At 46.3% G+C, this 14,962-nt stretch overlaps 1 protein-coding gene across 1 annotated transcript in view; it reads right to left on the bottom strand.

Annotated features, from left to right (window-relative positions):
• Positions 1-2,580: 2,580 nt before the first annotated feature.
• Positions 2,581-14,962, bottom strand: part of Tbcd (tubulin folding cofactor D) — a 51,007-nt gene continuing 38,625 nt past the window's right edge. The window contains exons 13-16 of the mRNA XM_089548348.1: positions 14,339-14,490; positions 7,788-7,983; positions 6,020-6,258; positions 2,581-3,435 (exon numbers count right to left, since the gene is read on the bottom strand). Of these exons, the coding sequence (XP_089404474.1) occupies positions 3,102-3,435; positions 6,020-6,258; positions 7,788-7,983; positions 14,339-14,490 (921 nt within the window). The 3' untranslated portion in view covers positions 2,581-3,101. The remainder of the gene's footprint in view (positions 3,436-6,019; positions 6,259-7,787; positions 7,984-14,338; positions 14,491-14,962) is intronic.

The following is a 14,962-nucleotide window of genomic DNA, read 5'->3' as shown; positions in this document are numbered from 1 at the left end:
ATCTTTACGTAATCTCAATAAATTTATTTCATAGTCCCTTTAATGGTAACGGAGTGGATTCCAAGGGAAGGAAAGTGTAGCAGGAGGCGGGAGAAAGTTAGGTGGGCGGAAATTTATGGGGATACGGTGGCCGCAGCTGGTAAAGGACAGGGTTAATTGAAGAGACATGGGAGAGGCCTTTGCCCTGCAGAGGGCGTAATCATGCTGATGATGAAATACAAGGTTCTTCAGAATTCGAAAATCGACTCGCGCGTCTGCAGCAACCATAGTGTGACATGCAAAAGCATTTTCTTCGCATTGCTGCACTCTCTTTTATCAGGAGCAATACCGCAAAACACCGACTTCCCGACCTTTGCGTTAAGTTCGCGAGTAGCAGCTGCATGAAAGAAGGAGAAAGTTTCCGGGCCTGTCAGCTGGCCCCAGCAGGGCCAATATCACTGCCGCGGTCGAACAGAAGGAAGCTTGAAGAAAAGGGTGAAAGGCAAATAGTGGGGGAAATGCAAGCACCGCCGAAGCAACGACGATAGCTTCCTGAACCCAGATACCCCTCTGCAGCGCATGAGCACAGCACGCTGGCGGAAGCCGTCACATCGCGCTCTTCTGCAGTAGCAGCAAAATCCATGGACGAGCGCGAGGTGACGGCGTCCCCAAATGTACAGTCCCCGTCAAAAGTATACAGGCCACGGGTTTGCTTCTAAGCTGTTTAGCAGGGCTACTTAGCACATTACCAGTCCAAAGCTTGGGAGGACTGAGGACGCGAAGCCGTTCCTCTTTCGATACGGTCGCTGAGGGTGCACAACGAGGCATACAGCTGGCCTCATAAGCAAACCCCTCTTTCCGTCCAGCGCAATGCACTAACAGTCAGGTTCCAGCATTGTACACCAGATGGCAGCACAAGAAAGTGAAAAAGGCGGATTGCGTTGCATTTTCGACGAATGACATCAGCCTGAGTAGACATCCTTGCTTGCGTCACTGTCCCGTGACCAAAGCTGCAATGTGACTTGCAATTTTTTCCAGTGAGGATTCACCCGAGGAGATGGCTCAGCTATAAGCTCAGCGGCGGCGGATTGCTGTGCGCGGAAGCCCAAAGCCATGCCCACCTTCGTTCGGCATTGCGTGCTCCATCTGCGATCGCCGATGCCTACCGCAGCAACGACGATTAAAAATCTCACTAGTGAGAAACGCAATCGTCGGCCCCGCAAAATCCGCATGTGGACGTAAAGCTTCCAAGATAGTCACGAAATGAAAGGTGCATAACTGGCTCCCTGGGTCAGCGGACACCTCAATAGCACTTCAAGCTACGTGGTGGTGCGCTGCATGCATTGGTCCCCAGGCACCTGCCCGGGCAGTAAGGTTTTCTCTCCCTAATGTTTCACACCTTCCTCTCTGACGACGGCTGAGCAGGGTCCATTTGGCCCAGGCTAGCTTCGAACCAGCGGGTGTTTACGCTCCAACACGAACTTCCGCGAGAAGACAAAGCTGCGGGCTGGGCGCTTGCCTAGTGTCTCCCAAACTACCCAAACAGCATCACTGTTCACCCAGAAGCAGATCGTTCACTGTTCTGGCTTTCCGGTCGTTCCCATGTGCATTATGGTGGAGCTCATCTCCGCCTCGGCAGGCTCGCCGGCCTGATCATAGTCTCTGTACCTGCATAGGCCTCGTATGCATTCGCCATGCTTTTTCCCATGGTTGTACGATACAATCTAAAAATTTAGCCAATGAACGTCCTATCTGCTCTGTTTGCCGGTAAAGAGGAGCATTGCATAATGGCACAAATGCTATACTCTGATAGGCGGCTGTTTAAATTACAAGCAGACTGAGGTGACAGATTGTGGGTTAATTCCCTTTTAGCAGCCATCAAGCCTGGACAAGTTCCACACTCCCCATCCTAATACCCTTCCCACTTCATGCCCTCCTTCCTCCCACCAGGCCTCGCAGGAGTGAAGACCCCATCTAAACCGTGCCCATGATCAACGCTTTGCCCAGACGAAGACAAGTCCTCTTGTTGAAACGTTGGCAAGTACTCCGAGGCTTCCTCCTCCCTTGTCCAGTTTGTGTGTTTCAAGAAACCATCCGTCCTTACTCTCTCTACTATAGATAACGGGACTGTTTACTATAACAAAAGCTTTTACTCTCTGCTATATAAGCTTTTACTCTCTGCTATATATGCTCTAGATAACGGGACTGCTTACTATAACAGACGCCTTCAATCTCTATAATATAGATAAAGAGACTGCTTATTATAACAAAACTTTGTACACATGCAACCCTGAAAATTTTATTCAAATTAAGAGAAATATTCAAACTCCTATATTTTTTAGCCCCGCATTCTATATTAATGGTGTTAACCTGCTAGCTAGGTTGTCATAAAAGATTGAGACCAAATACAATTCTAAGCAGACGTAGCTATTTGAGCGAAACAACATAAAATGTTAATTTTTAAAGCAGTACAAACAAGTCGAGGGTGCACGAACACAGCGGCGCTGTTTTAAGAACTAACTGCCATCAACTCACCCAAGCTTCTAAGCTGGAAAATGTAGGGGTCTCAATGCATGGTAGGAAATGAACACACCTGCTAAGGACTTATATAAGCGATTTATTTAGCAGTCTGCAATGGAGCTTGCCACCAAAAAAAAAAAGACCCAAAAATAGTGAGCCCAGCTCACAGCCTGCGTTGAACACTATACAGATCTCTTACCCTTTTAACAACCAAGGCACAGACGTGAAATCTGTGCAGCTGTGTTTGCCTAAATTGGCGCGCATTATCAAAAAATAAATATAGCTTGTCCATTGGTTTTCACTAAGTGAACAAGGGACGGGAAAGCCCCAGGGTGCTCGCCAATGTTTCGAACTTGACAAAACCCTCACTTGTTCACTTAGTGATTATCACGAACAATCTGTCCACCTTCTCTCTACCATTGTCCATTGGCTGTTAAGCTACATAAGCAATGCAAATGACTCAGCACAAACAAAATACAACTAATGTTGAGCAGCTTACTGATTATGATAGGGAAAAAGCACGAAAATATGACAATATCTTGATAAAAATTATGCGCACAAGTAGGGACCTTTAAGCAAACCCCGCACCAACATGGAGGAAGCTAAGTGACAAGCAGGTTCGTTTTCAAATGGTCACTTTCCAGGCCTAATAATGACCTCAGCTTCTCGATGGGTGCATCGATGCAGGCATCATCACTCCACCTGGTCTCGGACAGGATCGCACAGGCTTCTTCCAGCTTCTCTTCGTCGTCCACAACTGTGTACAGCAAGAGAGACTCGCAAAGTCTCAGCGCCGTGGCCATGCGCACTTTGCTCCAGACATGCTGCAGCAGATTGAGGAGCTTGCTGAGAACCTTCTGCCTGACGTCTCCTTCAAACTGAAGCCAACTCGCAAGCATGCTGGAAAGTGCTTCCAGTGCTGGAAACGACTTCATTCTGAAATGAGAGATTTCAAATAAGAGATTAACAGTGAGTGACCAGAAACAACAAGCTTAGATCTAAGCAATAATAATCTTGAACAATCAGAAATTCTTTAAATAGACTGGAACCTCAGTTACACATCCCCGCACATGTGATCACAGGCAATTCATTATGAATTACCAAATTTATTCGAATCTAGGCCGATAGTTTTTTCAAAAAAACGAGATGTAGAACTCTTATGTCGGCTTAGATTCGAGGATTTCGTTTTGAGGTTTCGTATTCGTAAAATATGAATAAATGTAGCACACAGGTGGCGCCCCCACAAAACGCCAACGAAAGACAGCACTGTAGCCGTTGCCATCCGTAGCCGATACTGATCAAAGCACACATGAGCACTGGCTGCCATTTTGGCCTTGTTCTATTCTCGTGCGGTGGCGTGAGCACATTCGCAGCAGTGAAGTTTTCGTGCATGGTTTTTATCACCAACACCATGGCACCAAACAGGCGGTGCCATTATAGTGCCGCCTTCAAGCGGAAAGTTATACTCGCTGCAGAGCAGTCGTCAAATCTTCAAGCCGGGCGGGACTTCGGCGGCTGATCCCGGGCTGGCGTTGCATATGTCTCCTCGCCCAAACGCCAGCCCGGAATCAGCCTGAGCGGGTTCCTGGCAATAAATGTCGTTCGCGTGCTGTACCTCTTGTTCGCAGTTGTTTTTTCGGCCGGCCTACAATCGAGGTAAGTTTTTTTTTTTTTTTTTCTGTGGCCTTCAACTTTCGGGTCTCGGCTTAGAATCGTGGCCGGCCTAGATTCGAGTAAATATGGTAGCATGGGCCTTGCAAACCTCGCAGATACTGCACGGACAGACAGACTAGTTTGAGTAAATGAAAAAGAAAAATAATGTTGCCCAGCCCGCACCACCTAAGGCACAATGGGCTGAAAGAGAATGAACCCTAGTGCATTTGATTTTCATTTCGATGATGCAAACACCACCACATGGGAGTTTTAATGAACCCAGCCTGTATTTCTTCTGCACAACCTAATACTATTTTTGTGTTCTTGTGTTCATGTTTGAGTTATCATTTCATCTGGTCCCGAGGTACGAAATGTCTGACAGCATAGCCATTAAGTTTGGATGTTTGCTTATCCTGATCCTCCACCGAACTCATCAACAGGGAATATACGGCTCTGTGTGCTTTGTGGCTGTCCCATTTGTGCCTGCCACTTATGCAACCAGCCAACAGGCCAAACGGCACCCAATAGAGTAGTGTCCTGGATAGACTGCACTTTCATCCACATCAGACGTTGGGAGTCAATGACACTTGTGCAAAGACATGGAGCCATCATGTCACATTTATCGCGAACTTTTGCTTTGGACTGGAGCGGTGCTACGTCGAGCACTGCCGAATTGAAACCGACTTCACTGAAATGCGTTAGCAATAATGCTTGCTTGGTTTCCAACTCGCAGACTTGTGTGAGGAATGTGAGGCAATTCTGAGCCTGCCTAGAGAGAGCAGCGCATAAAGACGAGGAAGAACACAGAAGCTGACAGGACAGTCCTCACCTTTTCTCTAGTCATGAATCCTGACCAACAAACCGAAGCCACTATTCTAGTATTCTGAGCCATGTCCCACCTTTTGCTGCCACTCACTTGACCGAGTGACGAAGTGCCCGTGAATTGACTTCCCAGGACGACGGAAGGCCCCACAGGAAAAGACACTAACATTTGAGTTATGGAGAAGATAGCAAGGATGGCCGGAGTTAACGTAAGAAATATCCACAGTGAGGACACCTAACAACTCACTTGCCGTAATACACAATAAGTAGAACCTCGTTAATTTAAAGTCATTGGGATCGCATAAAATATTCGAGTTAACATGTTTTTCAAATTAATTGAGCACAGCAAAAATGGTACCTAGGAAAAAAAATTTTGTTGCAGAAATGCACTACCCTCATTGGACAAACTTTGCAGTTACCGTATACTACCACGTAAAGCCTGCTTCACACGTGTGCGAAGACGCTCACGATTTCTGCTGCCACGGCACAAAAACCTGTTCCAAGCGGCCAGTCTCATGTAAAACAGCCTTAGAAGTTTACCCCTCAACTCGCAGCCCCCGCTGCCCAAATAAAAGTAGACCTCCCCAACCTCCCCTATTCACCCCACCACCACACCTTGCACTGTAGTTTTTCATTATACTCACTTACCAATTCTTTCCAGCAATGAGATATATAAAACCAAACAGTGAAAGGATTGAAAAAAATTTAGAAATTTTTTGAGCCATTTCTAAGAAAACCATGCAGGCACTTTGGACACCAAGCTTTCTGGTAAGCCAAAAACAATTATAGCTGTCAGTCCTTTCAAGATGAACAGAGTTGAGAGACTTTAAAGGTCCACAACTCATCTTTCTCTAGAAATGGCCTGTCTTGATGTGCCGAGAGTACTAACACACTGCCGTCATTAAGTGCTCTGCCTCTGGGAACTACATCTCGGTTACAAATGTCAGGGCTCAAGAAGGAAATTTTTTCGACCACAGTAAACACCACAGTAGCGGTCAAGACTGGACCATCCGTGGACGAAATGACTCTGAACAATGCGACATACCTGCGTGCTCGCAGCCAGGCAGATTGCTGAGCCTCGAGAACAAACTCAGGAGGTGCTCCGGTGAAGGCGCCCGAGACGGCAAGGTGATCCATGGCTTTGAGGTACTTTGGACGCGCACGCTTCAAGAATTCGCTGTCGTCCCAGAGCTTGATGAGAAACCCGTACACAGACTCTTCCAGCGTCCGGTCCTGTTTCACCAGGCTGAAGTATGACAATAGGGTCTCTTTCCCAGTCATGAACTGAAAAGACCGAGCAAAACAATTGGCAGCACATTATTAAAGGGTCCCTTCACTTGTTGTCAAACAGTACGAACACATTGTATTTCCCAGTCTCCGACTCAAATCTCCACATAAGGCCCGGTCTAAAGAGACCGGACAGCTGGACGGGTGGCGCCACCTCTCGGCGCTTCCCTCGTCGCCAGAATGGGCCGGCGCCAGACCGCGCATTGGAGTGCGCAATCTGTCGTTGGTTTCTGTGGAGTTTACTTCGGTGCTCTTAATTTAGGTGGTGTTGTGTATGAATATGTCCAGTGAAACGAAGTCTAGGCAGGCGTGTTGTGTTGTTGGCTGCACTAACAGCCACGGAAACTCGTCGCACGCTTCTAACCGATTCATTTTTTCCCTATTTTGGCTCCGCATTTTGCATACACATTTAAATACAATATATATACTTTTTGCTTGTGAAACGCAACCGGGAGGGCCACAGTGATTGCACAAACACTGTGAAAAATGGTCAGTGGCCATGCAACATGAAGCAACATATATTGGTTAAAGGCTGCTCTGCAGTGCATCCCACAATGTAACCACACAATGCTATACACAACTTGTGCATTATCAAATACATAAGGGTTTTTCTTTAAAAATTAATTTTTATCTTCTATTAACATTTGTATTTCGATCAGTGCACGAGAGTGCGAGTGGGACGCCTCTCAGTGCCGCTCCCGAGTGAGCCAAGCGAAGCGCACAGCGGCGCGTAGAGCGGGCCTTGCAAAACCTGCTGGTCTCACACGGATTTTAATCGAAAATTGTTTGGATCCTATATAACACAAGGTGGAAATTTGGCATGCTAAAATTTGGAAAAAAAAACTCGTATTATACATGTGTTTTTACGGCAACCTGTCCTGAATGAACTGTTACCATAACTTCAACTTTTCACGATGAAATACGTAATGCTAACCGCAGGTTTGCTAAGATTTAGTCGAAATCTTTCTACACCTCCTTCACTATGAATGTTCGTACATCCAGCAACGAGGCTTGACAGCTTCGGGCCAATGTATATATGCTAAAATTCAGTACTATGTCCCTTTCCTTGCAAGAATTAAGCAAGCAAAGACTTGCACGTACGATTAGGCCCACTTTTACCGAAACTAGCAGTGCCCATTACAACCATTTCAGCAACTGAAAATCTGTGATTTTTACTGCATTTTTTTTCTTTCTGCAGTCAAAACATGACACAAGCATCCAAACATTTCACACCTAATCTAACATCCTAGATACAAAGTCTGGTAACTCACTTCAAACAAAACCTTGCACCAAAATTCAAGACAGTAAAAAATATTCTACATACAGCTTATATAAGTTCTACAGAAAATGGCTCTAGGTAGCCAATTTGGAATGCCAAAAGAAGTTTTGCAAAGGGTAGCCTGATCAAAGAAATTTTCTAAAAGCATGAGAAAGATGCTACTGCTATGAGTGTCCCTAAGTTTGCTTCGCCGAACCTAGCAGTATGCATATCCCTGCTCAACTACCCCATAGAAAAAAGAACTCACGAAATTTTCTGACATGCCGCCCACACCGACGAGAAAGCCCTTCAGGAGAGGTTCACGATATGAGTCTAAGACCAGAAGCTGCCTGAGGTAAGGGAATGTCTCCTTGGGGTGACACAGGTTAACAAGGCTCTCCAGGTTTTCAGGCAGCATCTTTCGTGCTTCTTCTTGATGGGGAATAAAAGGAATTTCTGGTACGCTGCAAAGACAAAAAAAATAAAAAAAAAGAAGCATAAGAATTTGCATTTCTGCACACAACTGCAATGAGTATGACGCATATAAGCATTTGTTCAAACGTATGTATTTACTCGAATGCAATACATTATTTTTTAACAGAACATAGAAGTAAAAAGCGATACCTCGCATTATAATTGAATAATATGCACAGAAAAAGGCACACCATACCGTATTTGCTCACTTATTTGCTCACTTATTACTAACTTCGAGAAATGGAAAAAGAAAAACTTTGTCATACAAAAAAAACCTAGAAAATTTAACCCTCATTAATTAGGAAACCTGGTTAAATTTGGTTCAGATGAATGCCCGTATAAGTCAATTGTGTCGGACGCTGCTAACTGGTTAATCTGCACGGGCTCCCAGAGGAGGTCACGTCGAGGTATGACCGGCACGACAACCGAGCACCAAAATATATCTCTCGCGAAGCGTAAACTGCGAGACATGATGGCCGACATGACGACGATCAGCGGGCCCTCGCTGCTCGGCCGAATAATACCTAGTTTGGCCGCAGAGTTTCGTTTTCTGAGCTTCGCTGCCAGCCTGCGGCAGTCAGCAAGCAAGCCAAATCGGCACAGCTAGGCATCATTCCGGACACTGTATAGCAAGTCGCTAGTCTTTTCTTCTTTCCAGAAGGTGTTCCACCACTCCGACAAGAATACGCATTTCCCTCACTTCCATTCTTCCAGTGCGCCAAAACTGCACGCTCGTCACTGTTAGTGCCGTGAAGCATCTGCACGTTGTGGGGACGCCTTCGTCCCCTGCGTTCACTTTCCCGCATTGCACCCCCACTGTAGTTAGCTCCTCCGAAACGCACTCTTCTCAGTTTGGTTACTTTAACTAACAGGGGAGGGCGCTCGCGTCGCAGCGACACCAGCGTCACGGATGGCGTTTTGCTGCGCACACGCGGAGAGCGACGGGGTCTCTTCTGCACAGCACCGGGATAGCTCGCGGACGTTTCGCGAGACGCTCCGCTCTTCGCCGCGGGCGACGACGTGTGGAAACATGTTCCCCTCAGCTCGTCCCATCCGGCCTCGGAGTTCCCTCTGCCCTACCGTGGGTGAACGTTCGCTCGTAACCGTGCTGGTGAGTCGGACATCCTCGATTCCTCAGTGTATTTTGTTGCTAGCTGGCGTTATTGTTGTTATAGCAATAAATGCCTTGTTTGTGTCAGCCAGTGTGTCGTTCCTTTGTTCCCACGAGCATGGCCCGCCGTGGTCGGCGAGCGCTCGGTAGCGCTCGCGACCACGGGGTGGGGTCCGCGCGGTTTTGAACTGTTTCAGCCGCGGTTAAGCGGGGAGAACGTGTTTATCTCCGCCAATTTAAAAGCCCCACAACGTGCAACACTGCCGCATCACACTGTGACGGAGGATGCAGAGGCCCTTGCTCTTATGGAGCAGTTTTGCTCCAACATCCCCATCAGCAGGCTCCCAGCAAAAGCATTTCACGGGACTGCGAAAAATCATCATTGCTATGCAGCTTTAGCTTGAACTAAGATAAGCGTTGCCCAGTTTCTCACTAGATAAATTTACTAAGCCATGGACGGTTTTGGGCAGTTTGGGGGTGGAGGGTGGGGGAAGGCACTCGATAATTCGACCTTCGTACAATTTGGAATTTTTATGCGAAGCATACTACTTTAGCTACCACTTCAGCCCTTCACCGTGGTTATGCGCCTCCAAATCACGTGATACATGACGTCACACCACGTGACACGATGACGTCACGACAGTAGAGAAACGGGGGCCCACCTCGCGCCGTCGCTGTGGTTGTGTGCCTCCAAATCACGTGACACGATGACTCACACCACATGACACGATGACGTCACGACAGTGGAGAAACGGGGGCCCACCTCGCGCCGTCGCTGTGGTTGTGCGCCTCCAAATCACGTGATACATGACGTCACACCACGTGACACGATGACGTCACGGCAGTGGAGAAACGGAGGCCCACCTCGCGCCGTCCCTGTGGTTGTGCGCCTCCAAATTACGCGACACGATGATGCTTCGCATTCTCCAGGCTTAACCAAGTTAAGCCTCAGCCATTTTTTTTCCAGTCTCTTGAAATTGGAATTAATTAAAGGGGTTTTACCGTATAGGTCGACGGAAGATCAAAGACACAAACATTCAACTAAGCCGACCGGCATGGCACATCACATGTCAGAGCAGCAGAGGAGTAGTGAGACACTCATCACTAAGGGTGGCCCACTACAAACGCAAATTCGACCCTTTATCCTGAGGAGAGCGTGACAGAATGCACGCAAGATGTAAAAGACTTCATTTTGTTGTATTTAAGTTCAGCAGACACCCACAACATCTGCACCAGCACCCACATCACACGTTAATTAGTTCGAGCATAGCACAATCCACTACAGTGATCCGCTTCTGTGGGATGCCACTGTCCGTGTGCAGATCACCCTGAGGATGCCAGATAACTGTTGCTGCTTTTGTCAGTATTAGTATCTAATGCAATTTTCTGCGACATCAAACTCGCACACTGCCGCACAATACTTCAACAGGTCGGCGCCCAAGACGACAGCTCATTCAACTGTTGCTGGGAATGATAACTGATGTTCGGGAGGCATGAGTCGCCACGCAGTCGAGCAGCTGGTAATGGTGGTAATGGCGTGGCGGGACTCTGTGCCTTTCTTTGTACATGTCTTGACTGAGAATGTCTCGTGCGGATTCTTTTAAAACGTGGGGGTGCGTGAAACTTTTGTGCTGCAACGGTGGTACCGACTGCCACATTTTGCTGAGGCTAGATGGCGGCTTTGCACTTCTAAGACGATGCATGGGAAAGCTATTTTTTCAGGTACTTTTGCTCATACACCTCTACACAAATCTCTGTGTACTGCAGCCTCATTCCTTGCATTACATTCGTGTACTTTAGTTTCCTGTAATGCACCCGCAAAACCAGCTCTCACACTATGTATGTGCGCTTTATACCGTGTTTCACGCCCGCAAAGTCGGCCCTAGCATCAGGCCTCACATGAAGCCTGCATGACTGACCTCAAAGTACTACCAGCTAAGCTTACACAGTGAACTGTAGCTTTCAAATGAGTTGCCAGCTAAAAAGTCTAACACTATTACCATTCAGTGACTCATGATACTGTACTGCCCAGTCCCACATTTCCATACTTAATGAACACACTTCTAAGTAATTTATGAAAATTTGGGAAGTGCATTTATAACACAGCACAATAGTATATAATAGGCAAAAACTCATAATTTTGCTACAAAAGTAGCAGATGCACCCATCATGTGAGTAAATAAAGTACTTCTCCTGCCTTCACTAATGCTTCAGGCCATGCATGAGGCCCAGAACAGCGATTAACTAACATGTAAACACGAGTAAATATGGTATTTGTGTAACAACTGGTCAAAAGTCCATTCTTGCAATGCTGTGGCACAGAAGAGGAATAAACAAATAAAGTGAACGAATTCAATATTCACTCCATGCAATACCGTTTGGCGTGTGCACAGAACAGGCCATAACAATATCATGACCGGCTGTGTAATCTACCTTTTACCGTCGCGGTTCTCCTCCTCTAGCACTTTCACACACCTCCAATCAGAGACTGGGAAGAACTGGCTCAATGAAACGGAATAGAAAATTTTTAAAGTAATGCAACCCTCCATGTTCAACTACTAGTCATTTCAATTTCTTTTTGTCTCACATGGCATTCTGAAAATAAAAGCAACTGTGAAATAAAGTTGCAAAATGTCTTAGGGAACGAAAGGTCTCTGCTGTTCAAATGCCACAATGAGAAAATTATTTTAGTGTTTTGTATTGGAGAAGCCACATAACAGAAAAGTCTCCTTTTGCCACTTCCCTCATCGTTTTACTGAAAGCTAAACAGACTGACAACTGCTTAAGTGGAAACTAAACTAGAGGAGGTTTGCTACTGGGTCCCTTGGAAAGCATGTATAAAGGTCATTTTGTGTCCTATAGTCATTTGTATTTGCACTTTATTACTACTTGAAGCAGAAGCCATAAAACCTGATATGAATAGAAACGGCATAAGATATCACTGAGTATGAATTCACTTTCACTGACAAATTATATTCCCAATGCTCTTGTCTTCTACAGCCTCAAAGCAAGGTCAACAAAACTTGCAAATGAGCATTAAATGGTCCATGTTTGTTTTTCGGAACAGTTGTAGCGTGCAACCGAGATGAAAAGAGACGGGGGGACAGGACAAACGCTAATGTCAACTGATTTCATTAATGGCTCACACACACAGTTACACAGCAGAACCTCAATAATGCCAGTCTCACTGGATGATGAGAATTATACTCGTATAATAATAAAAAAGGACAAAATCTGTATGCTGAAGCACAAAAAATGCATTCCAGCAGATTTGTTTATGGCCTGCTGGAACCCTCGAAGCTGTACTGCGCTAATATGAATCCCTGAACATTCTCAATGTCTGCAAAGTTGAAACCCCAAATGTACACGTATCAGGGAATGCCATCACTCAATGCTCAACTGGTGACCTCGACGTCTGCACTGTGTAAGCAGCATGGTAATAGACGTGCATAGAACCCGTGACATGCTAACACCATCGCACCCTTCCTACCACCCCCATTTTTCAGCTCTGTTGCTTGGAGCTTGCAAAGCTGCTGCCACCAAAATCTTAAGCCTCTCATGGCCTCCCCACCACTACTGCGGATACGGTCGTGGCTCCCATGTTTTGTATCATCCACGATGATATGGGAGAGTTTTCAGAACATACAAAGTCCTCACGGGTTAATTTAATGAATTCTCATAGTACCGAAATTCATATCAGCAGTGGCCCTACCACTGAGACTCTACTGCATTTGTTTATATGCGTATCGCACATACTAGCAGTGGTTTTAAAGCAATACAAAAAAAGAAGGGAAAGATGATGTCGGCTGCAGCATTTGCTGTCTCATGCCTTAAGCACCCGAACCGCAATAAGTAAAAATAAAAGGATAAGATAGCGCGGATAAGATAGTGAGAAAGGACCGAGAAAAGCTGCGTGCACTATTTACAAACAAAAAAAGTAAACAAGTCTGCACTGTCGATATAGTACTGCTTGCAACGGACCACTGCAAATATTTACAACACATAAAATACTGTATTTACGAAGCCACATGCACATAGTGTCCAGTCCCTAATGAATCACACGTGCAGCGGGGTAGTGCGCCCGGCTACATGTCATGCAAAAGTAGCCCATGTGGAGTGTCCTCGTGATTGCAAGCACTACCTGGTGAGGATCAGGCAAAATGTCAAGCCTGCTCGATGAATACACAGAGGCTCACCACTGTTCTGTCATGCATGTGCATCCAGCAGAGCGTAAGTGCAAGACATCAACAAGATCAGTTGAGAGAAGCAATTGCTCTGTCCCAGTCTCATGTACCGTATTTTCCGGTGTATAAGACGCATCCTTGTATAAGAGCAGCCGCCATATATGCAGGCTGTCATCGAAAAAGTTGTTATATAAGACGCACCCGTGTATAAGACACACCCTAATTTACCCAGTTAGGCTAGCGAGGCTTAATTAAACACGCTTGCGCGACCATCGCGAAATCCACCGTACCTGAGAAGTTCTTAAGCAACGCTAAGTGATCGAAAAGGCAACACTCGCGCCATACCCGCCCACATTTTAGCAGAAAAGAAAAACAAAAGAACTCGCCTTATGTCCATAACAACATTTTATGTTTACTTAAAACCTTCGAAGTCTTCATCTTCGGATGCGCTATCAAAAAGTTCGCCCATTTCTGGAGGCAACGCGGCAAACAAAGTTGCGACGCGTGACTAAAAAAAAGAACGCTGGCCTGTCTTGGCTTGTGTTGACTATGGCGAGAAGCACGATTGTCGCCATCTTTTGGCATTTCACATTATACTTTTGCTTGGGGCCTCCAAAACGGCCGCGTGTTTGTGATCCTGGAAGTCATCATCCCCGCTGTTTCATGATAAAGTTAACCTAAAATGTTGCGCATGGCGGTCCCGGTATTGAAGTGTAAACTGTGTCACAACCGCGTTATTGGCAGTGATATTTTTTCTGTGAAAAAAGCTTGAACATATGCCCGAGTAATATCTGAACTCGCAAAAAAAGAAACTAAACATTTGCGTATAAGACGCACCCTTGTATAAGACGCACCCTTGTATAGGACGCCCCAGCAAGATTTTTCGAAAAAAGCCGCGTCTTATAGAGCGCAAAATACGGTACATGTCGCTTGCCACATTTATTCCGAAAAAAAAAAAAAAAAAATTTTTTTATCTGCGCAGCAACATGAGCATGCAGCACGTGAAACGAGTCACGCGAAAACGGCTACTGGTGTCAACCTGCAGCTCACCTGTACAGCAGTCCAATAAATGTCCTAATGGCAAGGCAGCAGACTCTGTCGACAGGCTCCACACACTGCTGTGCTATAGCACGCATCATAGTAGGCACATATGTTTCAGGAATGGTGTCAGGTGCCGCAGATGCGAGGTAGCAGACAAGCTCCTACAAGGGGCGAGTGCAAAAGAAACGCAGAAATAAGTACCTAGTGCTGACGGCAGAAAGTAAATTGCCCTGCTGCGGTGGCTCAGTGGTTACGGCGCTCGGCTGCTGACCCGAAAGACGCGGGCTCGACCCCGGCCGCGGCGGCCGAATTTCGATGAAGGCGAAATTTTAGAGGCCCGTGTACTGTGCAATGCCAGTCCACGTTAAAGAACCCCAGGTGGTCGAAATTTCCGGAGCCCTTCACTACGGCGTCCCCCATAGCCTGAGTTGCTTCGGGACATTAAACCCAAATAAATCAAACCAAAACCAAACCAGAAAGTAAATTAAAGACTAAAAAAACAGACATGGAACATGATCAAGATTTACTGAACGTAAAAAATACCACAGGTGAATGGCCAGTGCCGCTCAAAGCCCTGCTTTACAAATGCCACATCTGCCTTGCCGTTGTTAACAAAGGGATTTGCTCGGGGAG

Source organism: Amblyomma mixtum, chromosome 6 (assembly GCF_055824585.1).
Source record: "Amblyomma mixtum isolate Tamu chromosome 6, ASM5582458v1, whole genome shotgun sequence".
Taxonomy (NCBI): domain Eukaryota; kingdom Metazoa; phylum Arthropoda; class Arachnida; order Ixodida; family Ixodidae; genus Amblyomma; species Amblyomma mixtum.
This window is presented reverse-complemented; position numbering and strand designations above follow the sequence as displayed.